At 41.0% G+C, this 27240-nt stretch overlaps 2 protein-coding genes across 2 annotated transcripts in view; one reads left to right on the forward strand and one right to left on the reverse strand.

Moving 5' to 3' along the window:
* The first annotated feature begins 10455 nt into the window (after positions 1 to 10455).
* Positions 10456 to 27240, forward strand: part of gcc2 (GRIP and coiled-coil domain containing 2) — an 18989-nt gene continuing 2204 nt past the window's right edge. The window contains exons 1-22 of the mRNA XM_019882409.1: positions 10456 to 10688; positions 11279 to 11341; positions 11470 to 11554; positions 11630 to 11709; positions 11793 to 11897; positions 12066 to 12558; positions 13552 to 15395; positions 15528 to 15588; positions 15852 to 15952; positions 16058 to 16156; positions 17274 to 17393; positions 18263 to 18427; positions 19018 to 19122; positions 19501 to 19663; positions 20163 to 20263; positions 20405 to 20482; positions 20563 to 20700; positions 21189 to 21310; positions 21459 to 21635; positions 21847 to 22055; positions 23266 to 23481; positions 25185 to 25324. Coding sequence (XP_019737968.1) covers positions 10683 to 10688; positions 11279 to 11341; positions 11470 to 11554; positions 11630 to 11709; positions 11793 to 11897; positions 12066 to 12558; positions 13552 to 15395; positions 15528 to 15588; positions 15852 to 15952; positions 16058 to 16156; positions 17274 to 17393; positions 18263 to 18427; positions 19018 to 19122; positions 19501 to 19663; positions 20163 to 20263; positions 20405 to 20482; positions 20563 to 20700; positions 21189 to 21310; positions 21459 to 21635; positions 21847 to 22055; positions 23266 to 23481; positions 25185 to 25324 — 4671 coding nt within the window. The 5' untranslated portion in view covers positions 10456 to 10682. The remainder of the gene's footprint in view (positions 10689 to 11278; positions 11342 to 11469; positions 11555 to 11629; positions 11710 to 11792; positions 11898 to 12065; positions 12559 to 13551; positions 15396 to 15527; positions 15589 to 15851; positions 15953 to 16057; positions 16157 to 17273; positions 17394 to 18262; positions 18428 to 19017; positions 19123 to 19500; positions 19664 to 20162; positions 20264 to 20404; positions 20483 to 20562; positions 20701 to 21188; positions 21311 to 21458; positions 21636 to 21846; positions 22056 to 23265; positions 23482 to 25184; positions 25325 to 27240) is intronic.
* On the reverse strand, positions 25851 to 27037 carry tmem223 (transmembrane protein 223). Its single transcript, XM_019882408.1, has one exon. The coding sequence runs from the start codon at positions 26763 to 26765 to the stop codon at positions 25971 to 25973; it is 795 nt and encodes a 264-aa protein (XP_019737967.1). The 5' UTR covers positions 26766 to 27037; the 3' UTR covers positions 25851 to 25970.

The following is a 27240-nucleotide window of genomic DNA, read 5'->3' on the forward strand; positions in this document are numbered from 1 at the left end:
ACACACACACACACACACACACACACACACACACACACAATAGTGAAAAGAACATCGGCCAAGTGCAGATGCTTCTTCACCGATGCTGATTGTTTTAGTTTTAAATCGACCACGAATGTCTGACTCGAGTAGCTCACCTATCGGTTCTGACTTTGTGTTTGTGCACGTGTATTGGTCTGTAACTCTGCTGTGTGATGACAACAAAGCCAGAACATACAGTGCAGTAAAGTGTGTGGAATCCCTGGCCTCATAACTTCTCGCTAATTGGACACACACATTACTTATTGAGAATTGAGATGAATAATTGATTCATTAACAAGAGAAAGTGAGTCGAGCGTGAGCTTGTTAATGCTGACAGCAGAGATACTGTATGTGTACAGTACATAATACACATACTGGAAATGAAAACACTGACAGCCTTTGTTTTGAGCGCATTTGTAAATGAGGAGAATCATGTGAGCAACACTTCATTAATATATCACACTGGGACATATTTACAGGAGAGGCATCGTGTCTTCTCCCTGTCAAATCATTTCAAGAATAACCAGACATTTTAAAAATGTCGAATCCTGTTTGTCATGAAATATTTCTTGACAACCAGCCGCCTGAAGCATGGAAATTCACTCAGTCAGAAATGCTTGCCCATTAAATTGTAGACATGTCCGCAAACAATGTATTTTCACAATGCAGTAAAATATAAAAAGCTCCAGCTAAGACGCTGCTGTTTGTAATACAGCTGTAATTCCAGTTCTCCTTCTGCACAGGAAACGGCAAATGCTAATCACATTACCCATTCTGAATGGGGAATGGTAATTAAATCTAAACATGAGCTAATCCATTTACCAATTGATTGGTCCTGTGGGTTGAAACACCCCATTTAAATGCAGAGGAATGGTCGTTATATCAGGATCAGTTGCTTTATTTATATTCTTACACTGTCATTATTTAATCACAGTTGTATTGTTCTTCATGTCCTTTAGAATTCATTAAATGCCATCTTGAAAAAGGTTTGCGGCAAAGGGGATGATCACTGCGTCTATAGATTATTTGCTTGCCTCTATTCCAAAAAAGAAAACTTGGATCTCTGATTACTTTACATATTTTATCTTTGGCTCATGATTGCATTGTTTTACTATCCTTCATTGAAGAGTGCGGCCCATGTTTGTCTGCATGTTGAAATTACTTCCAGAAAAGCACATGATCCATGTCACTTTCAAAGTGGGTTTTGGTTGGGGGCAGTGAGAGTATAGAGTGCATTTAGCTCATTAGCATAAAGCCCTGCAGACTGAGAGCCGTGGAGCTTGAAAAACACGCACGCTCACACACACAACTCCAGACTAACTGAGATGGGCCTGCTTCGAAAGGATAGTCTGCTCTAAATACAAAAGCTGACCTATATTAACCAAAATGGGGCTGGTGTCATACTGGTGCACCTGTCTTCTGACTTCTATGCGACATTATTTAGCGAAGGGGAAGTGAAAGTGGAATATGAGGTTTCCCCTTTTAAAACTGCAACAGCAACCACAGCTTCTGGGAAGAGTTGAATGACTGTTCTAAGTCATCTTGCATGTGCTTGATTGGGGTGAGGTTAGGTCTTACCAAGATCTTCCGCACAACTCATCTAAGCGTGCATAATAAGGCCTTTATTTTTGACACTGGATATGCATCACCAGAAAATGGCCTTTGTCAAACCGTTGCATAAGTCCAAAGCAAAGATTTTCCAGATTTCCCAGTTCAGAGAAACTAAATAAAACACATTTATCATATTAACCAGATGAAAAGTGATTCAAAAAATTCTCAGTTAAAGCAAGATCCACGATCCAGAGAGAATAATGGCACGATTAGCATGCAACCTTCAAAGCTTGCCATTTAACCGCGGCACGGAAATGATCCCTTGCACTGATCCTATATGACAAAGAACAAGTATTACAAAAAAAAAAAAAAAAAAGATAAAATAGAATTGATCGCCCCACTCTTGAAATGGGAAGGAAGCCATTCTCTCATATTGGGAAAAATAGTTTTTCATCAGTGTGATGGATACGCCACTTGTGGCATTTTGACACATGCCCAAATCAGAGGTATGAATCCCTTCTGGCCTGTCAAGTCCTTTAGCACTCATATAGAATAATGGCACGAATGTTGGTGGGGAGATGCAGTCCTGTTTTTTCGTTTAGCCTCACATTGTCATTCGGTGGCGCTTAAGAATTACAGCAGCGGCAGCACATGTTGAAGAAGTGACTCATTCCATGAAATGGGTTCCTTAAGAGAGACAGAGAGGCTATTTGTCTCCAACCTCAAACAAGCCCAACCTAACTAGGCGATCAATACTGATATCTTTAGGCTTCTAACTGCTCCACTAATATATTATCGATGTCTGGGTCTCGGGAGATTGAATTTGGTCAGGGAGTAGTTGTTCATTTTGATGAGCACACGCATGCGGTCACAAAAAAATGGTAGATGGTGCAAATACAGCAGAGAAAACAAAAAAGGTATTAAAAGTACAAGGAACATTCAAGCTGAGTAATGGTTGGAGTTACAGTCTCTGACTGGACCAGAGAGCTGAGATGTAGACTATGGGGTTCCGTTTGAATGATTATACGCGGACTTGAGGTGAACTGCGATATTTATCACTAAGCAGCCACTTGACCTTTGATATCACGAACATGGTAACTTTGCGTTTCATCTTTATAAAAATGACCTGAATGTTTCAGCAGCATATTGTTAACATAGTGGACATTTCATTTGTATGTAATGCTTTTATAGGTAGGATTTTCTTTTACACAAATCTTTTTATTTCTAGCTGGGTAATCTTACAAGTTTTTTTTTTTTTGTTGTTGTTGTTTTCACTGGTGGAATGCCAGACAATGACAAAAAATATTTTCATTCGATTTACCAGCACAATGTCATGAAGTTACACTCTGACAGGGTCAATCAAAACGTGGCATTATTTTTCGCAGTTAATATAATTATATATATGGCTGCCCCCCAAAGCATCACCTCAAAATGTGATCAAATGTTTACACATGCTATAATTATCGATTGGTCTTATTTTTTTTCATCAAATCAATAGATGCTGCCTTTTCATTCATTCACTAAAGAAAATGAGTCTGTCCTCAGACATCATTTCAACCTCATGGATGAAGCAATTGAATGTGAAGTGAAATGCATACACAGTTCAGTTTCTCCTTCACTTTTATTTGATTTTGCTATTGATTTGTCTTGTTTACTTTTTTGACTTCTTATCCTCCCTCCTATCATCAGCTACGGAACCGATGATGGTCGGCGAAACACTCAATAATGCACTGTATACCACTTCCAACAGCAATATCAAATCATTTCTCTCACTGCCCCACTTTTTTATTTTTGTTTCTTGTTTTTCTAAATTTTTCTTCTGTGCATTGCTCCCTCTCCTGCTCTTCCCCTGCTTCTCTTGAAAGGCAAGCAGTCGCTAAAACAAAGGCAGGACATACACTAATTGCATTCATATAATTACTCTGCAGTAAAATAATCAGCTGAGGCAGCATACCTGAAGGCGTCTAATCTCAGATATGAAGATTTGGTTCTTGTCCCCTTCAAGGCTCACATTCATCTTCAACTTCTCCTGGTCTTGTAGGTGCCTTGTTTCATTTTTCATAGCTTCCTGGACTGGCCGACTCAACTTTTCTTGCTTTTTCTTTGCCAAAGTTGGATGTAATTTCCGAGTGTCCTCCTCTGTGGTCTGGTCCTCTTCCCAAACATCTCCCTGATGAACTTGAGACTGGCTGTTCTCCAAGAGGCCAATCCACTCCCACAAGCCTTTATGGAGCCTCCTTAGTGAAAAAACCTCTCCTGTCGCGGTCGACCTGGCCTCCATCAGAGCCCTCACACTGGCATTCAGGTAAGGGTTGGCAGGGTTCAGTCTGACAGAAGCTGGCCTTTCAGATTTTGGATCACGCATGGCATCGCAAAATGAAGAAAGTCACAGAAACATTAAATTATCGAAAAATAGATTGAATTACTATTTTCTACAACAACTGACCTTGAACACCAACTAAACTAATTGAAAGTAAATTAAATGTTACCTTGCTGGTGTTGACATTTCCCTCCATGTCAGGTCAGGCGCATGTGTGGAAATGCCAAAGCCTGAAATGCCATCCTTATTTAGACCTAAAACTGTTGCAATGAGAGCTTTTTAGGAACATGGTACAAATACAAACATTTCCCATCTTGCGACGTTGTATGAAAGAGAACTGAAATTGTTATGTATGATCGAGACAGTCAGTGCAGCGTCGATGTCACAAAGAGATTCTTTGAAAATTCAAGGTCGGAAAATAACTAGCCACGTAGTAAAATACAATTAGAGGATCAGGTAGGCCTATCAGTCAAGACAATTCAGGGCAATTCACATTCAACGGACTCATTCTACTACTTTTGTTGTGTCGCCGTTTTTGCCAAGTACCAGTAAACACACTGCCGTTATGTGTGGCATAGTCAGGCAGACAACACCTTTGTAGTTCTCCATCCAAGTCACTGATGGTGTAGTGGTACACTCGTCTGACGACTTATGTGTGGGCAGCGTGGGATCGTTTCCCACTCATTGACTGTGTGAATGTGCGTGCATATAGTTGTTTGTCTTTATGTGTGCCCTGTGACTGACTGGCGACCAGTTCAAGAGTTATCACACCTTTCAACCAAAAGTCAGAATAAGCGGTGTTGAAAATGGATGGATGGATGGATATATCCATCCATCATCTGAACCGCTTTATCCTCACGAGGGTTGCGTCTTAAACTCTTAACACTCTAACATCATCCCAGGGACATTCAATAAAATAATTTTGTACTATGAGGATAAGCGGTTCAGATTGATGAATGGCTGCTTCGACTCGTACATAAAATAATTGATAAATTGTCTCCACCACCATAAAACAACTTCATCCAGACCCACTTAAAACAAGTAAGCAGAGCGTCATGGTCGGTTTTGGAGAATTTAAAGTCCCAAAACGTGGCTTGGTTTATGGTCTGCTTTCTTACACATCCCACATATATTTTTTACAGTAAAATACATAAAAATATTAGTAAATTGCTTGTCAACTCAAAAGAGAAGAGAATCCAATGCACGAGAATACAAACAGAGAATATACATCAAGAAAATACATGAAAAATACAATGCACTAACATGGCAAAAATCTATGAGGGGAAAATAATGTCAAGAACGTCTACCAAATTAACACACTTGGAGTCACGAGCAAGGTTTAATAATCTGACAGCCAGTGATCAGCGAGGCATGGCTTTTAAAGGCAGCTAAGAAACAAGGATGATTAGTGTCAAGTGTGGATCATGAGGGAACGCCTACTCTCCAGCTTGTGACTGGGGGGAAAAAAAAGCAAACAGGACAGGATCATGACATATGATGATAAGCACCACCTTGCTTTCTAGAAATGAACATAACACCTTGACTTTTGAACCACACACTTGCACATGGACATGCACATGCATCACAGTGTAGATCGGTCTGTATTATTAGTGGGAATGTGTATCTCCCAGCATTCACATACTTTTGTGCATTTCTTGGCTGACATAAGTGCTAAATTTGCGTTTGAGGATCATTAACTTCGCTAGCATCCCCGTCTCTCTTTAGAGTACTGTACTGTGAGGCTGCTGTAATTCCACTAATGGAGTGCCTCTACAGTTCAGCCCCAGCATTCTGACAGTGACTGATGTGCCTTAATTGCTGAAACACTCGCCTATGGTTCCCAATCTATTTGCCTTATGCAGCATAATTATACCTCTTGGTATTGGAAATCATAATAATTATCATCCATGGTATATTTAAGTACATGCTGTTAGGTGTCATGAAGGAGTCGTAATGATTAGTTTTGGACATTTGTGCTGAATCAGGTCTTTTAATTTCTGCTGGGCCAAATGAGTTACCAATTCTTTGCATGACAATTGACACATAGAGAATGCACATCATCCACGTTTCCCATGATATTATTAATAAAATATGATCATCTAAACTTTTGTGAACCTTTATTATAGCCTAAAAACAATCCAAATATACTTTGAAATACATATGTGTCATCAGCTCAAATAAAGACACGATGTGTTACTGCGAGATGGGTCTGAGACTGTAAATTACGTAACATTTAATGTGTTCGTGGCTGGCCCAGTCTTTGTGGGAATGTTGCAATCCGATTTCTGCTGAGCGATGGGCTGACCTTAAGCCAAAACTTCCATTAGTTCTGATTGAAAGTGAGACAGCGCACGTGAAATTCATTCAAGCTGGGATTCTTTTTTCTCGACATGCAGACACGATATGTACGCTGTTCACACACGTACACACGGCTTCAGGACAGCGGTTATATTCTCAACTAGGCTGACAGATGAAGAGACTGAAAGAAGAGGTGACGCAGTGAAGAAGTTTTTATTTCGGTGACGTAGTGAATGGTTGTACTTGGTGAACCCAATCACTGTCAGCAATAAGCAACTGCGTTGCATCCACTGTTGTCAATAACACCAGCACGGGGTTGCTGGTGTGGGTGTTAGTGTAGAAATGTGAGTGTGTGTTTTAAGAGGTCCATGTATTTAACGGGGCTGTCACTTCAAGGCTCCACTGGTCAGCTAAGTGAATAACACATACACATTAGCTTACAATGACACTGATGAATAACTGACTCTCCAGCGACCTTGAAGGGACCCCGATGTTTTATTAATAAGTCACCTGAACACTGGAAATGTGTTCAAAATATGGAATAAAAACATTGTAATGCGGGATTACGGGAAATGTAGAAATTGTACTCCACCACGACACACTTAAATGTGTGTATACCAGTGTTCTGTGAAGTGGTTGACACACAGCATACATTGGTGAAGACTACATTTGTTGGATAAAAGAGCATGAGTGCAATTTAAGAACAATGAAACCCGATGTTTTGCTCTCTTTTGCTTCACTTCTTAGCTTCTTGCTTGCTTCTTCTATGATACTGCTCTATAAATCACGGAATGGCTTGGACACATTAAAGAAATGCAAATTGAACATAAACCCAGTTGGGATATGAGGTCAAAACTCGGCTCAATTAGTGGAATCCAGAGTTTAAAGCAAACATGGTGAATCAGCATTTGGCTGTAATGCTGCACAGAAATGACATGAGCTTCCAACAGAACTGAAGTTAGACCCAAATGCAAATTCTTTTAAGTGCAGCGCAAAATCTTTTAAATCCATCTTTAAAACTATGCCCCCCATACCTATGATTCAAGTCTGTTAAAGCACTTCTTCATATTTTTTCCAAAGTCTTGTTCTTGTGCTGCAAACTCTTTCGGTAATTTACACACACACACACACACACACACACACACACACACACACACACACACACACACACATATATAAAGCTACCCCACCTATCACTTGATCAAGTTTAAGCTAATTATTTTTCTGTGTGGCTTTTAAAGCATACAGTTCCAAACTCAGAGACTCATACTGCTAATGTCATCTTAATGTGTAATGTGTTACACATCATAAAGTCCTATGTGCTGTGCCCTGACGTGGCTGCAGCATGGCTTTAAACGCTATTTGGGAGAAAACAAAACATGATTGCACTTTTTCTATAATTAAGTACATTTCCATTGTATGAATTTGTGGCAGGACAACATCATGGACTGACTCAATGTTTTTGCAGACATCCGGGAATATGCCTTGTGTGCAAACATGAAACTTTCGTACCTGAAACATATAAAATGTTTCATCAAACATTTACACGGGATGTGCAAAATGTTGTGCAAACAGGTCAACACTAGGGCACTTTCTGGGTGAGTCCAAAGCAAGCACCGGTAATCAAGGCTTAGTCGTTTGCTTAAAGACGGATGCAGGTTGCGCTGGCTGGTCTTGATGAAGTGCTGCTCTCCTGCTGAGGCACCAAACGATTTATAATCAACACACCGGCAGTCTACAGGCACGGAAGATAAAACTGCTGCCCGTGTTGTTCTTTCTTTCTTTTCCACTAAATTCCTCGCGTCTATCGGCCAATTTAACACAATGGCAGGGTGATACCAGAGCAGAGAATAAATACAGAAGAGAAGCAACAGTTGAAAAGTGATTTCACTCGTGTGACATGTAATAGACATTTTAAAACATCACCTTCTCTGTAGTCAATAACCATCGGCTTAAATGTCAGCCACACTCTTTGGAGTTGCACGATCAGATGCCCAGCTCACTTGCTGGCATCATCAATAATAGAAAGACTTCAGACTTGTTGGTCATGTGTCGGTATGGAGCCTGTTTGCTTCTTTGTGTTTAAAGTGTTTGAACATTCATGTATATTATCTGTACCGTATGTAGTTCAGTCTATAATGTGATCACTTTACTGTATTTCAAAAACGCTACTTTGTATACATGTTTAAATCAATAACCCTAGTCACGCTCCTAGCATCGTACTTTCCCATGAAAGGTGACTTTCTTTTGATTTTACAACACGTATGCCTTATTAACCATTAGCCTATTATGCAACAAGCCAACATCATTAATAAACATCCGAGCCGGTGACATATCATTCATCATTGGGGAGTTTAAGCGTTGATCTTTATTTAGGGAAACGCACTCTCTCGAGGTCGAAACTGAAAAGAACAATCGTGGGTTCAGTTCCAACAATAACACAGTGAAATGTCAAAGCTATATGTTAAAATGTCAGCTCCATTAACGGTGCTGCCAGTCTACGGGAGAAAAATGTCAGGAAGAAAACAAATGCAGGCGGCAGTGAAGGAAATGTGAAGTCATGGAAACATATGCAAAGACTGAACGCAGTGTTGTCATGATCCTTCACTTTCAACTTACGATGAGCAGTCATTTCTTTAAACTTATATGGAGTTGGTGGTGCGTGTTGATGTTTACTGAAGTAATCCAGCTTAGTTGGGCTAACGAATCATTGTGAAGGGCTTTGATCAGACTCAAGGGGGTCAGTGACATAAGCAAACAACAACACCCCCCACCCCCCTCACAAAGTCACCTTTCACTGATTGGAAGGAAGTGGAGCGCACTCGAATGGAGGGGCAAAAGGAGAAGTAGGCCGAAAGGAGGTCAAGAGGGCTTGACAAATTCACTGCTTTACACTCTTCAGTGAGACTTGGATTGGGTTGATCACAGAATCCTTTTTGTTTTCTTCTTTTAACCAAAAGAGTTGAATTTGGGGAAGTGATTCGAAATCGGGGTATATCCTATGAGACATAAACATATCCACACGACACCTCTGAGGGAGTGTCGCAGGATGCGTGAGTTGAACTTTTTCTTTGGCTTGTCGTCGCTTCAGCATGATGCAGTCCAGTTCTCCACCATTTCAGTGTTTGCCTAAAGCAAAAGAGAAAATAAGAGGATCCTTCAACATATAAAGTTGACAAGGCCATTCATTGCCAGCGTCAGATATTACCACAAAGCCTTCCCAAAATGACAACTTTGGAGTGGAGGAGGAAAAAAAACACGACAGCAAAATACTGCTCAATACCCAGGGAGGAAAAGCAGCTGGCTGTGATTGATGGGTCTGACCCGGGAGGGGGGAGGGGACGTAGCTACAGAGATGGTCTCTTCCAGAAGAGACAGGGAGTCAGCAAAGCGCCTGCCCCTCTGCCCACTGCATCCAATACTTGTCAGGATGAGAGGCATCTTGTTAAACTCCCTCTGTCAGTTCTTCTATCATTCATGTCAAAACAGTCTCCATATTCAGTAGATGAAATTTGCGCTTACGTGATGGGAATACCGAGGCACTGCTACAGCATCCATCAGGTTTGTAGCATCAGGGCGCATAAACACTCCTTCCTTTCAGTCCTGTTAACGACAGCATAGTACATCTTTCCAGCCTTGCAGGTCATTGCGAACACAAAAATGACAGCAATTTTGCGATGCTTACAAAGAGTGTGTCCTTTTACTGATTCATTTATGACCAGGGATTAAATTATGTGTTGAACTATTGTACAATTGCGTGTGGGGTTTAGACAGTCCTTTAAAAATGAAATTAAACAAGTAATTTACATATTATGTCAAACCATAATAAAACATAGCAATAGCTGAGTTGTAAGGACTTGGAGTTTGGAACTGGAGGGTCGCGGTGTCCAAGTCTCACTGCAGAATAAAATAAGATAAAATAAAACAGCAACTAGTTAGAGGAGGACTGCTGCTCTGCTTCTTGACTCCTGCCGAGATGCCCTGAAGCAAGGCACCAAGAGACCAACCCCAGCTGAAGAGACGCAACGCTGGTCGCCCACCTTTGAGTGACTGAGTGAATAGAAATTCACACGGTAGTGTAAAAGTTTAATTTCAACATTGTTTTTTTTTCATTATACGTAAGATGAAGCAGATAAGAAATCTAAATGTATCAGTGTTAGTTGTGACAGACTACTAATAATTTTCAAAAGAAGCACATATATTCCGAAAACAACAGCCGCTCCTTTATTCGTCCTCGTGAGGGGTGTGACGAAGGACGTAGTGACGACACTAGTGTGACGACTACGGAAGTAATCCACTAACACCATGGAGCGCTTCTAAAAACCAAAACAATAGCATTTATGTCGTTTTAAATCGGCCACAAATCGGACATTGTTGAATATAAATCGGACATTGTTGAATATATCTCATATACCGTGTACGGTCAGCTTTTCTGTGATCGCGGGGTGGCTGCGAGGTGATTTCGACGATATTAAACAATTTCTAGACTGAAATGGAGGTAAGTGAACGACTTGGAACTAGCTTTAGCGACATTCAGTTACAACACCAGTGATAGAAATACTCAACAAGATCGTCAACCAAAGATACTCTTATCTGAGCGGATGCTACAATAGACGTGAAGCTGGATAACTTGGTCTCAAAGCACACTTTGTTATTTTCTGCTTGTTCGTGTTGAAAGCCGAACTTGAAAAACAAATCTGGTGACATAGTGAAGAAAAGCAAGTCTGATGTTGAGACATTACAGATATTTCGGTTTTATTTTGGTGTATTACCATTATGTATCTATATGGGTCATTCCAGAATCGGATGATTTTACATTTCACCCATCAAGTTTTAAATAATCCACACACAAAATAATAAAACAGAGTTTGTGAATAAATGTACTTGTCTTGAGACCAAATCTAAAAATAACCAAGAGAAAAAAATGCTTGAAAACAGTCTGAAGATCCTTCTAAAATGCCATTTTTCTTTTGCCCCTAATGATCAAAGTGAATGCCCAATAAAACACTGAAAATGACATATATATTTTGTATTAAAATATTATTTGTTTCATTGCTGCTTCTTGTACCCGACATTGCTTTTTCATAGGACCCTGGTGGCACAGTAGCTGAATCTGTGGCTTCACCGCCAGCTGGTGCACCCAAGTCAAAGGTTACTGTGCATTTGTAATGTGTTAGACCCAAATACATTAAGCATTTTTTTTTTGTCCTAATGTGTGCAGACGATGATACACTGATTTTGTTTAATGGTCTTGTTGTTTCTTCCTGCTCTACACTTAGCTGGACACATTGTCCAAAGATGATCTTATTAAATTTACAAAGAAGCAGATGGCTGTTTTCCAAAAGATGAAGAACAGATGTGCAGGTGATCACATGCTTATTATTGTTGGGCTGGAGATAATGAGGCTCGAGCAGCATTTGACCTGATGTGTATTTCCAGATTTAGAGAAAGAAGTTGAAGCCCTTAAAGAACATTTCAAAAACATTACCAACATTTCAGATGACTCCACATTAATACAGGTTTGAATGTTTTGTATCAGAAATTCATTATTGTACACCTACCAATATTATATAATTAATCAATCTTGTACTGTATGTGACAGGAGTTGACTCGGCGGATGGATGCATTATTACTGGAGAAAGCAGAAACCCAGCAAAGCCTTGCATTGTCTCGTAAAGAACTGGAGCGCACCAAGCATCTTGCAGAGGTCAACTGAAATGCCAAGTTTTTCAAATTGCAGTTTTAAGACAACGTACTCTTAATGTGATGGACTAATTTCTGCTTGTTTCACATTTTTGCATCCATTTGTAAGATCAAAAGATTGGCGCAAACTTGTGTCGAACTGAATCCAACAGTTACGCTTTGTTCTTTGCAGGATGATATCACAGAACTAAGACGTGTTATAGAAGACAACAAAAGGACGATTGACGTTCTAAACGCCAACATTGAGGAATCCCACAGTAAACACGAAGAAGAAATTGCACATTTTCAGAAATTACTGAAAGAGCGAGTGGACAGTAATAGGGAGATAGACAGTGAAAGAGCGAAACCGAACCTCACTGAGGAAAGCAGTGGGAAATGCCACCCAGAAGAGGACAAATGCTCCCTGGAAGTTCATCTTAAAACTCTACAAGCTGAATTAGAAGCAATCCAAGAGAGAAACCACAAAGAGATTGCTGAGTTGCAAGACAGTCACCAGACCGAGCTGACTGAAGCCCAGCAAGAGATAGAGAACCTAAAAGAGGAGTTAACTCAGAGAAGTATTCAGCATGAGGAGGAGTTGAGGGCTTTGGAGGAGGACTGTGAGATTGAGAGGGAGCGTCTTCTGTTGCTCCAGGAAGAGCTGACTGAGCAGCTGGCCCTCAAAGGTACACCAAATTTCAATTTCAAACTTTTGGTTTTCAGAGTCATTTGATTGGTTTTGTATGAGCAATTTCTCTTGAAATTGACCATGCAAATGTTTTGGGCCACATTATCCACAGTTTAGCAGTGTTCAGCAGCTGACCTCTGCTCACTTTGCGGCCAAACTTAGAAGTGAGTCACTGGCGCGCAGACAAAGACTTTGAAAAGGTGCTTAATGGCACATTGGAGAATTTGAAATAAAAAACAAGCCGAATTTAAATGCCATATAAGTTGTATTGAAATTGAAATAAAAAAACAAGCCGAATTTAAATGCCATATAAGTTGTATGTCTTTGGGGTGTCATCTCAGAGCAAATTCTTCTTATTATTATTATTATTATGCTAATTTAAACAAAAGCAATTCTGCATTTAAGAGAGGTTATTGAGAAGGGGAAATGTGTAACTGGAATTGAGATGTAGGTTCAAATAAGAGTGAAAATTATACGTACAACTTTGTATTTACATTGATATTTATGTATTTTGTGTTCATTATACCGCTATATGGATGTGATTACAAGGTATGTGTAGTATGAATATATAATATACTAATGTATATCATATATTTATATTTCTATGTAAAATTGCAATGCTATTTAGTGTTGTACAATTAAATTAAATACAATTAAATTAAAAAGGGGTAGAAGTTTATACTTCTTCCTTCCCCTTTTTCTGAACATCTGTACATGCTACGTTTTGTTGATATGTTGTAGTTTCTTTTTCTTTTTTCTTTTTATACATGTTCGAAAATAAAATATAATTCATTCATTCATTGAAGATAAATGCTTCTGATATTACGTAGACGGCTGGAAAATTGATGGTCAACTTCCAACTCCCCATTTTGTATTGGTACTTCACAGGCAGGACAGTGAGTCAAGAGCAAAAGATGTGGAAAAACCAGGCTTAAAATGCCCGTGTGAAAGAAGCAAATGTTTCCAATTAACAGCACTTTTATTTATCCAGATAGCTACCTCCAGGATGTCCAGGAAGAAGATGAAGAACCTGGTCGCAGTTCAGGGGTCGCCAAGATGCTGGCGCTGTCTGCATGCAGTCAGGCTGACTCCAGCCATGTTGATGGCGAGGTGACACAAGATGGAAAACTGAAAGCAGCCCTGGAAGACCTTAGTGCTCAAAACACCATGTTACAAGATGAGCTCACTCTGCTCAGTAATGTGAAGAGCGAGCTGGAGGCAGAACTGGAGAGAATCAAGGATGAGTTCCAGATGGAGAAAGAGGAGATGGACTTCAAAATCAATGAGCTGCAGATGATTCGGGAGAGTGACCCAACAACAACAAGCCGAAATGTCATGACTGTTGAGTCTGAAACAAATGCGTCATGTGACTCTAAGGAGCCACTCCAAGACCAAAATTCAGCGGAACAAGATACGCAAGCGAAGCTCAGGTCCCACTGTGAGGCTTTGACGCAAGAGAGGGACTCCGCTCTCGCTGACTTCTACCACATAAAGGGGATACTGCAAAACCTGGAATCAGAACTAGGTCAGAAAACAAACGATTTTGTTCTCCAGTACAAAGCCATGAAGGACCAAGGGCCAAACGCTGTTAAAAACCACCAAGACAAGACAGAGCAACTCCGCCAAGAGAATGAAGAATTGTCAGCAAAAGTCAGAGAGATTACAGAGAAGAGAAATCTTCTAATGGAGACTGTGGATGACCTAAAGATCAAACTTGAGAGTCACTCTGCTGACGAGCAGAAACTCCAGTCCGCTGCAGAGAAACAAACAGCCTTAGCACAGGAGCTCAATCAGTCTGTGGAAAAGCTAACCAGGCAGAATGAAGAGATCCTCTCCCAACTGCAAATAAAAGAAAACATGACTGAAGACCTGAATGAGATGGTGAATACACTGACTGAGGATCGAGACAGAACGCAAGCCCTGCTTCAGCTTCAAGAGGAGGAGATACAGAACCTAAAAAGTGAAAATGCTAAAGACACTGAGGGCCTGCTCGAGGAGAAGCAAGCAGCACAACTACTGAAGGAAGAGACTGAAAGGGAGTTGAAAATGTTGAAAATGGAGAAAGAGAGTGAAATTCAGGTTTTAAAGGAGGAGAGGGATGAGATGGAGGCAAGCCTGAAAGAAGAAGTTAGCAGATTGAGGGAGGCTATATCCTCTTCAGAGATGACTATTAAAGACATCTCCTCAGAAAATGCTTGCCTCCATAAAAAACTAGAAGGGACTTTAACTACACTTTCCGAAACCCAGAAAGAGCAAGAACTTTTGAATTCCAAGTTGGCCACCGTGGAAGCTCAACTGGAGCAACAGTCTTCCCAAAAAAGTGATCTTGAAGCAGCAGTGAATTCTCTGACAGAAGAAGTAGCACTCGCTCACAATATTGGGAGAGAACTTGAAGCTCAGTGTGAAACACTTAAAAACACAAAGACAGAAGAAATGGCAGAACTCCAAATACGCGTAGAAGAGCTGGAAAAAGAGAGAACCCTGTTGAGGAGCAGTCTTGAAGAGGCTCGAGGAGAAAGACATTCAGAGGCGATGCCAAACGAGCTGCAGGCTTTGCAGCTGGAGAATCACATGCTGAGAGCCAACCTGGAGGAGACGATGAAGGATACAGCAGGTCTGCTGAAAGACCTGAATGATATGAAGTCACTCAATGAGAAGATGTGTGCTGAGAATCAGATGTTACAAGAACAAATCAATCTGATGTCCCAAGAGAAGGAAGAAAAGGCACAAGCCAACATTGACGCTCTGGAGAGAGAACGTGCAGAATTCAAAGAACGGTTGATGGACAAGGACTCACAAATATCACAGTTAAGGGCTGAGATGGCTGCGCTGCAGGTCAGTGTAGATTCCTCATGTTCCCACTCTGTCTGCTTTTATGAGGTCCATTTGAAGAAGGGTGGACAAAAGTTTTATGTTGTAATTGTCTTGGTATCTTCTTTTTCTCTGTTTACCCTGTTATTGTTTCAGAATTCTGCGGCAGAGTCTGCTTCCGAAGAAAAAAAATCCATGGAAATTACACAGAAAATAGGTATGGTCTTCTCTTTCAAGCCAAACCTTTTTTTTTTAGCAGCCTTGGGCCTTTTTTTGTCCCATCAGTAGAGGCTTATGCAAAACCAAACACTATCATCTTTTGTGTTTACCACTTCTTTATCTTAGATACGCTTTTCATTTTTGATGAAAAAAAAACACGTGGGTTATGGTCTCCTTTTAGAGAAAAACTGTTGTTGACAGATTTTCTGTCATTCTTTGATTTTTGGAGCATTATTGTTTGACTACTGAGAACTCTTTCAGATGAATTGGAGAAGGACAACAAAGAGAAGGATGCGATGATTAACAAAATCAAGGCAGTGGCTGTCAAAGCAAAAAAAGAGCTGGACGCCACTAAAAAAGAGGTACAATGAATAATTTATATGACTTGAAGAAACTGATGTAAACTCAGTTCAAAACGACCTCACTATTAATTGTTAAAATGTGTTTTGTACAATTTTCTTTTGCAGGTTGCAACCTTCAAGGAAGAAATAGCATCTCTAAAAGTAGAGCGAGAGAAATTGAACATCTCAATGAAGGACATCATCCATAGTGCTGAAGGCTACAAGGTGTTGTCTTAGGTTGCACAGGAAACTGCAAAGGCATCCTCCAACTCACATTCTGAATTATTTTTAATCAGTGATCCAAGACCAACAGACTTTTGCCTGTGACCAAGTTTACTGGCCAGGAGCCCATCATTATTAATTTTTTAGATGGAGACTCCAATGAGCATTGAACAAGACAAGAATCATCATCTTAAATTCAAATAGCAAATAAACAATGCGCTGAAAATATACTTCACGAAAATTTAAAAAGGATTGATTTTAAGACTGGAATTCAGATGAACTATGATGCTTACAGATTACAATCTGATCTGCAGTGAAAGCAGAGAGCAGTTGGGGTAATGGAGAGAAGCAAGAGTGAGACAGACTGGTGAGGGAGGAAGAGTGAGGCTACAGGGAGGAACAGCTAGCGAGGGAGAAGGACTTCAGATACTTAATGGTCAATAATCCAGCACAGTGGTGAGTGCGGTACGGAGGTGAATAGCACATTCGATACAGCGGATTTAGATGGCCTGGGCACATCCAGAAGGGAGATGGTGAGTGGATTGGTAGAAGGATGATGAGGACAGAGCTGCCAGGCAAGAGATCTAGAGGAAGACCTAAGAGCAAGGTTGATAGATATTGTGAGGGAAGACATTGGGGCAATTGGTGTTAGAGAGGAGGATGCAGATGGAAAAAGATGCAGTGGGGCAACTCTTACTGGGACAAGCCAAAAGCAAAAGAACAATATAAAGAGGCATTGATTTAAAAAAATCATGTTAAATACGTTTCTTTTTTTTATAAAAATTAGAATTTCTCGGAATTAATCTCATGATGAAAATAACATGCACCTGAATTAAACAGTCAAGAGTGGCATAAAGCCATTTTATGCATTATGTTTGTGACTGGTAAGACGAAAAAAAACATCTCAAACAAATTGAGTAATCCCAGCTGTCTCCATAACCTGCCCCCCCTTCCTGACACTCCTTTCAGTCTAAACAAAATAATTGAGTCGTATCATCGTGTCCCCAACTCAAACGTAAATGCGAGTAATATCTGAGATGCATATCATTTTCCTTCAATGAGCTCTTCTGCCTGTGTCGTGTTTTTGTATGTGAATGTGTGTGTGCGTGTGCACGTGTAGAACCTGCAGATCGATTACGACAAACAGACGGCGCAACTGGATAAAGAGAAAGAGAATGTGCAGGCAGCAGAGCGACAGATCGCTGACCTGACCAAGCACCTCACCAGTGCTGTCAGACAGGTAACACAAATACACGTTAAATCACAAACATACACGTTACTGTGGACAAATAACAAACCGCCCACGCGAGTAAGGAAGTGCTCCTTCATCCTGCTAACACTCCTCCAATACCGCTCACATATGTCACTTTTTTGCAGCCTATTTGCAGCCAGTGACACTTTGCCCAGTTGTGCTTGGCAGTGCGGCACTCACAAATGGCCTATCAGATTTGAGTGGGTGAGCCCGGGAGGATTTTGGTTTATGTAGACTGAATGCTCCTCTCGCCCAAAGTCATAACTGTCTGTTTGCAGTAAGAACCACAGGCAAGTAAATGGAGCACGGTAAAGCTTCCATCTGCCGCACGGCAGCGCAGTGCCTTTTTCCAAAGAGCTGGTTTCTTTTTGCGTGCGCTCATTGGTCTCAAGGGTAGAAGGCAGACTGGAAGCCAGTCAGGGAATTTAGAGTACATCTGGACATCTCCGTTTACCAACCGAAGTGTCACTATTTGGCTGACAGATGATGAGTAGACGCCGGTTGCTGGTTCAGTGTTCCTTGCAGAGGGAGCCCACAGAGTCTGCTGCTGTCAGATTTGCATGAGGGATTTTCAAATGTTGTGTAGATGGAGAAGAAATGCGCTCATTAGCATTTTGCATCTGAACCATTCAATTTGTTGTTGTTTCTCAGCGTTTAGTGTCTCAGTGGATTTCAGAAGATATATATATAAAACGGGAACATTTAACTGAATAAATAATCACCACGGTTCAATGCAAAAAAAAAAAAAGCTTATGACTGTAGATGTTTGCAAGAATACCAAAGATAACCTGATATAGTTAAAACAAACCCTTGAAATGGCATACATTTCATGATTTGGAGTATGTTTTGATTTCCAGGTCGACTTGATCAGCAGTGAGAAGGAGGACCTTGTGGCTGCTTTGGAAACCTCCAGGAGCATGGTGAAGCAGATAGAAGCTCAGATCCAAGATCTGCAAAAGCATTCAGACAGGCTAGACAGAGACCTCGTGGCCGAGAAGGCAATGAAAGAACAAAAGATCAAGGTAGAAACCATGACCATGATTTATGTTTCTCTGCCAAACATTTGCCACTTATATTGTTTGTTTAAAATTTCAATTTGTTGAGACAAAAAGTGAAATCAATTAAATGATACATGATTGACTGAATCATCAAGTGTTGATAATCACATTGTTGCAAATCTTTATTCTGTTTTCGAGTTTATGCCTTCTGCGTACAATCCATCCTTCCATTTTCTTAAGAGGGTCTTCACAAGTCCCATTTTGTCAAACACAGTCTTACTCTTCTTCCATTACAAAATCTAATACAATGAATCCCCACATAGCCGTGTGGTGTCCAGGAAATAGGTAGAAGTGAGTTGACGAATTTCATTTAGACATTGGTAGTGCTTTACCCCCACCTTGTGGCATCTAAAGGAAATTACAAACATTTTTGGTCAAGGGCCTCAATTACTTGCTGATTTTCACTATTCACCGCAGGGTTTGGTCCTTTGCGCCCGTGAACTGTATGCAGCCATGTACAGAATAACCATGCACACTTAGTATTTTTACTGAAGTTGATTGAAAAGAAAAATGATCAATGCACATATACGGATAAAACTGTGTGTGTGTTTCAGGAGCTGTCAAGTGCCAAGAAGGATGTGGATGAGCTTAAAGCCCAGCTCAGCAAGCAGCAACAGCAGTCGCAGCACACTGCCCAGGAGCTGGAACAGCTACGCAAGGTCCAACAATTCACTCAGACGCATAGCTTTTTAGAACTCTGCTGTCTCTGAGGAATTCTCCAGTCAAATGTAGTGACCGGTGATGGCCGGCCTGCAGCTACAGCGAGAGCAATCCAGAGAGAGAAAGAGAGCAAATGTTAGCCCCCAGCAAATGAAAGTGCTCCTGCTTTTCCATTAGCTGAGACGTTGAGAGAACAGAAATTTACACGAAGGCCGCCGGGAGGGCTGGCTTTTCAATGTGTCCTGTCTACATTGTTAGTGCTGCTGGGACGTGTAATGCTGAAACCGACTGCAGCACAACACCAGTGTAATATAAGTACCATCCATACAAAACATTTCAGTGATAATTTACCGTCTCTGCTTCTGTTCTCTGAGTAGGAGGCACAGCAGAACTCACTCTTAGACATGGAGATGGCCGACTATGAACGTCTGGTCAAAGAACTCAACGCCAAGCTTTCTGAAAAAGATGAATGTTCTGAGGTGTTAAAGGCTCAAATAACCAAATTGACTGAGAAGGAGGAGACGCTCAGACAAGAAACTGGTATGTTTCATGCTTTCCACGTCATTTCAGTCATATTGATATCATTCATGTTCTTCAATAATTTGGGACCTGTAGATGTCTCTTTCCTTCTCGCCCATTTCCTCTCGTGTGATAGTACCGTAATATAGCTACAGCAAGGAGGGCAAGTCGGTTTTACCTCGAACATCACAGCATGTTATTTGTGGTTCAAGGGATCACAATTTTTCTGTTCCATCGAGTTGTATGTGATAGTCAATCATAGGTATACGTAAATTAATCTGTATTACAATACATATGAGATTTATTATACATCAATGTTTTGGTCTTATAGGTTAGGCTTACGCTAAAGTAAAAGCAAATATACTATGAAATGATAATGCAAACAAATCTGTGGCTTTATCACTTTTCGTGTTTCATGAAACAATCATATGTAAACATGTGGACTCCACGTCTTTAGCACTGAACTTCTTTGTGACAGCTTTAGTCTGTTACCTTGTTATTTATCTTTTTATGTGACCAGAAACTTTGAAATCCCAGTTGAACCAAGAGGAAGAGAAAACGTCCAATATCAAACAGCTGCTGGTCAAATCTAAAAAAGAGCTGGCTGATGCCAAGAAGCAGGTCTGTTTGGATGCCACTTTTTGCGTCTGATGAATGCTAATAATGTAACCTTACGTGGTTGTACTCTTTGTAAAGGGCTTGTTGTTGGGAATAGTAACTGAGAATGTGTCGTTACGTTTTTTGACGTTTTCACACAAACAGGAAAACTCCCTCGCACTGTTGCAGGCCTCGTTAAGAGGAGAGCTAGAGGCTAACCAGCAACAGTTAGAAAGCACCAAAGTAAGTCATCTTTAATATCGCTGTTTGCCAATTTACCTCCAAAATTAACACATTACGTTGTGTGTTTGTTTTCATGTGAGATCGAGGTGTGTGACTTGACCACTGAGCGGCATCATCTGCAGGACCAGCTCAGGTCTGCACTGGAGCAACAGCAAAGGACCAGAAGCTCTCTGCAGCAAAGGCTTGACAGCCTGCAACAGGAGAGAGATATTGCTAAGGTACAAACACATTCATACAACCTAATTGAAACATTAGCTTTTCCTGTATTTTTTGATTCCCATCTTCAATTTCTATGGATCAACTCACTGGTTTCCCCCTGCGCTGGAACAATACAGTATCCTGAAATTACTTAACGGGATGTTGTAATTTAGTCTCTTCCTTTACTACTTTATTACAAACAAACATTAAAAAGAAAGGTTTTGATGACTTTGCACTGTTGCAAACTTGTTTTCATTACTTTAATTCACATTTTATTATTACTAAACCGTAAACCATTTCATCCTTATCACCAATATTTAAAGGTCTTTACGATGCACCCCCCCCCCCCCACACACACACACACACACACACACACACACACACACACACACACACAGACTCAAATTCACATCTCAACAGCAATGACCATGCTAAGCAAAATGTTCTTGTGAAAGCAATCAATTGGCTTATTTATCATATATTCGTCCATTATGTATGTTCTCTCTAGGCTGAACTTGTGGCAACCGCTGAGGAGTTTGAGAGTTATAAGGTTCGAGTGCACAATGTGCTAAAACAGCAAAAGAGCAAGCTCAGTGGGCAGGGTGAAAGCGACGGCAGCAGGCTTGAAAGGTAAAAATGCTGAGAAAAAAAAAAGACCATCACCATTACATGGCCAGTTATAAGAACATCCTGCCACAAGATGCACATAGCATTTGTAATTTGTATGAAAGATGCTTCAATTTGACGACTGACATGAATGTGTATACGTTTCTCCCAGAGAGCAGTTGTTGACTCAGGTGGACCAGCTGAAGTCCAGACTGGGAGAAAGCCAGCAGAATCTCCAAAGCAGCACTGCAGAGCTGCAGCAGCTCCAGACTGAACATGACACACTGTTAGAGCGACACAACAAAATCCTGCAGGAAAATGTTAGCAAAGAGGCCGACCTCCGAGAGAGGTGAGCTCTTTTCAGTTATCTAATGGTAGAAGTTAACCATCTTTCATATGGAATGTAATATAAAGTACAACCATGTTGATCACCCAAGTACAGTCATACCCTGTTTCTCGTTTGCCCTTGCCCATACATTGACATAATGTCCTCAACCCGGCCGGTTACTCTGAATACACGAAAGCATTCTGTCATATTCCTGCTCCCTCTCCTCTGCCAGACTGATGTCGCTGCAGTCTGAAAACGGGGACCTGCGGTCAGAGTTGGCGCAGGCTCAAGCTGACTCATCTTACCAAATAGAGACCCAGCGACAGACGCACAGGGAGCAGTTGAGGAAGCTGCAGGATGACCATCGTGCCACAGTTGAGACGCTGCAGGGTCAGCTGACTCGTGTTGAGGAGCAGCTCTACAACTTGCAGAGTCAGAACAGTGAGTATGCTGGACCAATTTGAACCTGATCCATGATATTTCTTCTTCACTGGTCTTATTTCTATTTCAATGTGTGGAGAAAGGATGTGCAAGAAAATGCCTTGGATTACTTGAAGTAATGTTTGCTCCAAACACGATATAAAAAAATGTACTGAAAGTAGTGCTTAAAAAAAGAAATAAATATCCCAGACAACAGGACAACCAAAACAGGACCATCTGCTGTAAAAGACAACACTGGTCCCAAAGAAATGATCAAGGTTTTGAAGTTCTCTATCTTGTTAATTCCACGAGAGAAATGATGCAAGAGAGAAGTACGGATGGCAGGTCGTCTGTGTGTTTATCGGTTGGAAGCTCATTCATCACTTCCCACACAGCTGCCGCGTGGAGTCAAACAGCAAACACACACGCACAGCATGGGCTTGGAAAACGTCAGGTGTTGGCGACTGCTCTGCTCCGATCCCGCCTCTCAGTGTGGCAAGCAGCTCACTGTGACATCTGGACAGACGCATCATTAGTGGCTCGCACATGCATGCCAGGCTGTGAAGATGGGCCCTATGTTAGTGCAAACCAAAGTCATATTTCAGTCTGCCACCCTGTTTGAATTTTATCGCAGCTCAATGACAAAGGTTTTATGTGATTTACTGGTAGGCAGTGCATGGACATCGTAATTCAGAGCTCATGAATATGCAAGCTAAATACATGTCCTCCTCATGTCTGTTTTTTTTTTTAATACTGCATCATTGATGTTTATATAATTCACTAGCCACAAGATTAGTTAAGTATTAAAAGGTTCTTTAAAGATGACAATGTAGTGTGGATTTATATTTTTTAGAGGTATTAAGACAAGACTGCTCTTGTGAGTGTTAAACCTACACAGTAAATACCTTCTGCCTGCTCTGTACACACCCTTTTAGGTGGAGAGGGGAAGGCTTCGGTTTGCTGAACTCGTCATCCTGGTTCATTTATCACAATAGTCCCTGTTGTCCACCAACTCTTAAACCCCCTCTTTTCTCTCCTACCCGGTGACAGTGTGGACCAGCTAAATTTGTGTCTGCTGCCCCCTTATGTTGTAATTACATAAAACAAGAGAATGGAAATGACATTGAACAGAGAATCAATGGGATATATCTTAAAAAAAAAAAACTATTGACTCATCTGGGAAAAGGATGCTTTCCATATGTTAAAAATGTGATCCATGGCCTCTCCTCAGGCTCTGTGTTGGTCCAGTCCAGCCGGAAGTCCCTTGATACTCAGCGCAGAACTACAGACCAAAATCAGGCAGGGTTGGGACAAGTGACCCCAATTGACCTCCAGTCTATGGCCAGGGAGGAGTGTGAAGGTATGGAAACCACAGAGAATGAAAGCACCTCCCCTTCATCAGTACTCTCTCTGGAGCACCTTCTTATGTCACCGGACCCCAAGCAAGGTGGGTTCAAACCATGACTTGCAGTCACAAATGCGCTGTTCATTTCCAAAGCATTGTTTAACATTAGAAAGTTACACAGCTCTAAAGATTATTGGGACACCTGTTGGAAAAAAACAAAACGAAATAACTGGACGACAACGAACGTTCTCACGTGTGTTATGACAGCAGCCTCTTCTGGTGACTAAAAGCGTCTTGTGGTTTATTTATTTATTTCGTTAATCTGTTTTGGGTTTGGTCTCCAGAGCCCTTCGTGTGGACTGTAGAGCCCACTAAAGATGAGCTTAGTCACAAGCTGAGCGCTGTTATGTTTAAAGCGATTGTCACTGTTGGGATAGCTATTTTGTACATCACACCAGATACTATTGTTGTCATTCATCTGATTATCTGATTCCCATTCACTTACAATGCATGTTTTCAGTTGTTATTGAGTCACTATTTTAAACATAACTGACCCACAACGGGCAGAAAAGCAATCTTCCTTGGGAGATTGTAGAAAACAAATGAAAATGTTTGAGCAAGGGTAAGTTTCGCATTCAAATTTTGATGGTCTGTTATGTTTAAAGCGATTGTCACTGTTAGGATAGCTATTTCGTACATCACACCAGACACTAATGTTGTCATTCATCTGATTATCTGATTCCCATTCACATCCTTTAATTTACTCTACAAAGAGTAATAGAACTTAAACACAGAAGTGCTCACACATTTTCACTACAAATAATACTGGGTTCCCAGTTGTGTTTTAATGCTCCTCATTCATAAACCCGATGTCATAATTTTGATGGTCTGTTATGTTTAAAGCGATTGTCACTGTTAGGATAGCTATTTCGTACATCACACCAGACACTAATGTTGTCATTCATCTGATTATCTGATTCCCATTCACATCCTTTAATTTACTCTACAAAGAGTAATAGAACTTAAACACAGAAGTGCTCACACGTTTTCACAACAAATAATACTGGGTTCCCAGTTGTTTTAATGCTCCTCATTCATAAACCCGATGTCATCTTTCCAAAATGGAACAATTTAACAGCAAACTAAATTGACTTGTATGTATAGACAGCAGTGCCATTGATTAACTTTTGGAGAAAATAATTTTAAATAATAAGTAAATCACAATTACATTGTTGAACAGAGAATCAATGGGATATATCTTTAAAAAAAACAAAAACTATTGACTCATCTGGGAAAAGGATGCCTTCCATATGTTAAAAATGTGATACATGGCCTCTCCTCAGGCTCTGTGTTGGTCCAGTCCAGCCGGAAGTCCCTTGATACTCAGCGCAGAACTACAGACCAAAATCAGGCAGGGTTGGGACAAGTGACCCCAATTGACCTCCAGTCTATGGCCAGGGAGGAGTGTGAAGGTATGGAAACCACAGAGAATGAAAGCACCTCCCCTTCATCAGTACTCTCTCTGGAGCACCTTCTTATGTCACCGGACCCCAAGCAAGGTGGGTTCAAACCATGACTTGCAGTCACAAATGCGCTGTTCATTTCCAAAGCATTGTTTAACATTAGAAAGTTACACAGCTCTAAAGATTATTGGGACACCTGTTGGAAAAAAACAAAACGAAAAAACTGGACGACAACGTTCTCACGTGTGTTATGACAGCAGCCTCTTCTGGTGACTAAAAGCGTCTTGTGGTTTATTTATTCATTTATTTATTTCGTTAATCTGTTTTGGGTTTGGTCTCCAGAGCCCTTCGTGTGGACTGTAGAGCCCACTAAAGATGAGCTTATTCACAAGCTGAGCACAGCCACACGCAGTCTGGAGCACATGAACAGCCTCCTGCATGAAACGGAGGCTACCAATGCTATACTGATGGAGCAGATCAATGTAAGTGAGCTTTGACTTGTTTTCAGCTGTTATTGAGTCACTATTAAACATAACTGACCCACAACGGGCAGAAAAGCAATCTTCCTTGGGAGATTGTAGAAAACAAATGAAAATGCTTGAGCAAGGGTAAGTTTCGCATTCAAATTTTGATGGTCTGTTATGTTTAAAGCGATTGTCACTGTTAGGATAGCTATTTCGTACATCACACCAGACACTAATGTTGTCATTCATCTGATTATCTGATTCCCATTCACATCCTTTAATTTACTCTACAAAGAGTAATAGAACTTAAACACAGAAGTGCTCACACGTTTTCACAACAAATAATACTGGGTTCCCAGTTGTTTTAATGCTCCTCATTCATAAACCCGATGTCATCTTTCCAAAATGGAACAATTTAACAGCAAATCAAATTGACTTGTATGTATAGACAGCAGTGCCATTGATTAACTTTTGGAGAAAATAATTTTAAATAATAAGTAAATCACAATTACATTTGTACACAAAGGAAACCAACGCCTTGCTAGTTGTGTAGTAAATAAGCATTCCCATCCATGACTTGAGGCAATACAATGACTTGTTTATTTGTAATTTTCACAGAAATAGTAGGATCTTTACACCACTTGGCATGAATGTAAGAGTCAACTTATAGAGGACGGTATGCCCCAGCAGTTACATCAAAAAGTTTAGCATTGTTTATAGTGCCATCTTTGTCCAGCAGAAAGTAGAACTTGTGTCCCTTGATTTTGAGGGGGATAAATGAGGGAGACTCCTGTCTGTGGGCGTGACAGGCAACCTGGGACAACGGGACCTTTATTCTCCGGCCGTGGCCCATACCCAGGGGTGACTGTGTGGTAACTGACACCATTGTTCCACCTTGGTGCAAAACCACCTGGCTGACAGAGCGCCGACAAAACAGGATTCCCAGTCCCAGTATGCCCCCTCCTATTGTCACACATCCCAGTGTGAAACCGTATCTCCAGGTGCTGGATCCCAGGTTCATATCAAAACTCCACATTCCAGCCAAAGCAGTGCTGGTGGGAGCTTTCCTTTTTTCCTGCTCCCGAGGGGTCCCAGTATCTCTCAGGCCGGTGTAGGCGAAGTGAGCCAGGTACGACCAGAAGATAAATTGGCCCCCGCAGAAGACAGCGAGGAGGCGGAAGAAGCCCGTTCTGTCGTGTTGGAACAGGGTGACGTCTCTAGTTGGCTTAATGGAGGTGCAGAGGCCGCGGTGTGCGAAAACATGTCTCGTCAATCTGGCAAAACAAACATGGGCAAGTCGTATAGACAAGCCGCTGACTGGATGTTTTGACCGCAGTAACGCGTCTTTTTGCTGGAAGGCGATCGGACGGAGCGGACACAGTGCGCCGCAAATTCGGAGTAAACTCATATTGTGTGATAAAAGATGTATTTGGTATATGAGATCAAAATGCAAAAGCATGTACAGACGACTAATCCGAAAAATACAGCTAGCTACCCCCGTTTAGCAAATCTAGTTGAGCAAACTTGGATTCTCTGACACGTCGGGCGCAGCCATTTTCTGTTATGACGTAATCGCGTGTAACTACGGCTACCGCCCTCGATCAAATCGACTCCTTTTTTTGGGACGACGCCAAAGCTTCATCGTGAAATCTGAGAATAAGCCTAAAATTAGCTATAAACGTCGGCATGTGAACCTAACTTGACTGTGAAGTTTTTGAATGCACGTCCATCTGTTAACTGTTTTGGTGCTTTTTGTATAACTTGATGTTATCTAAGATGAAGTTGAAAAGCAAGATTCACATGTTTTGATCATGATGTGCGGTTAATAGGTTAAAGAAGTTCAACTTAGTTCACCTGTCAGGGTTACATACATGGCAATTTTCCGCGGATCCGCGGAAATCCAAATTGTAGCTTCTTAAATTGATCATTTTTGT

Source organism: Hippocampus comes, unplaced genomic scaffold (assembly GCF_001891065.2).
Source record: "Hippocampus comes isolate QL1 unplaced genomic scaffold, H_comes_QL1_v1.1 scaffold111, whole genome shotgun sequence".
Lineage (NCBI taxonomy): Eukaryota > Metazoa > Chordata > Actinopteri > Syngnathiformes > Syngnathidae > Hippocampus > Hippocampus comes.

Bases quoted from the DNA above. Each gene is read 5' to 3' on its own strand.
- tmem223 (XM_019882408.1), bottom strand. From the start codon at position 26,765: ATGCTTTTGCATTTTGATCTCATATACCAAATACATCTTTTATCACAC.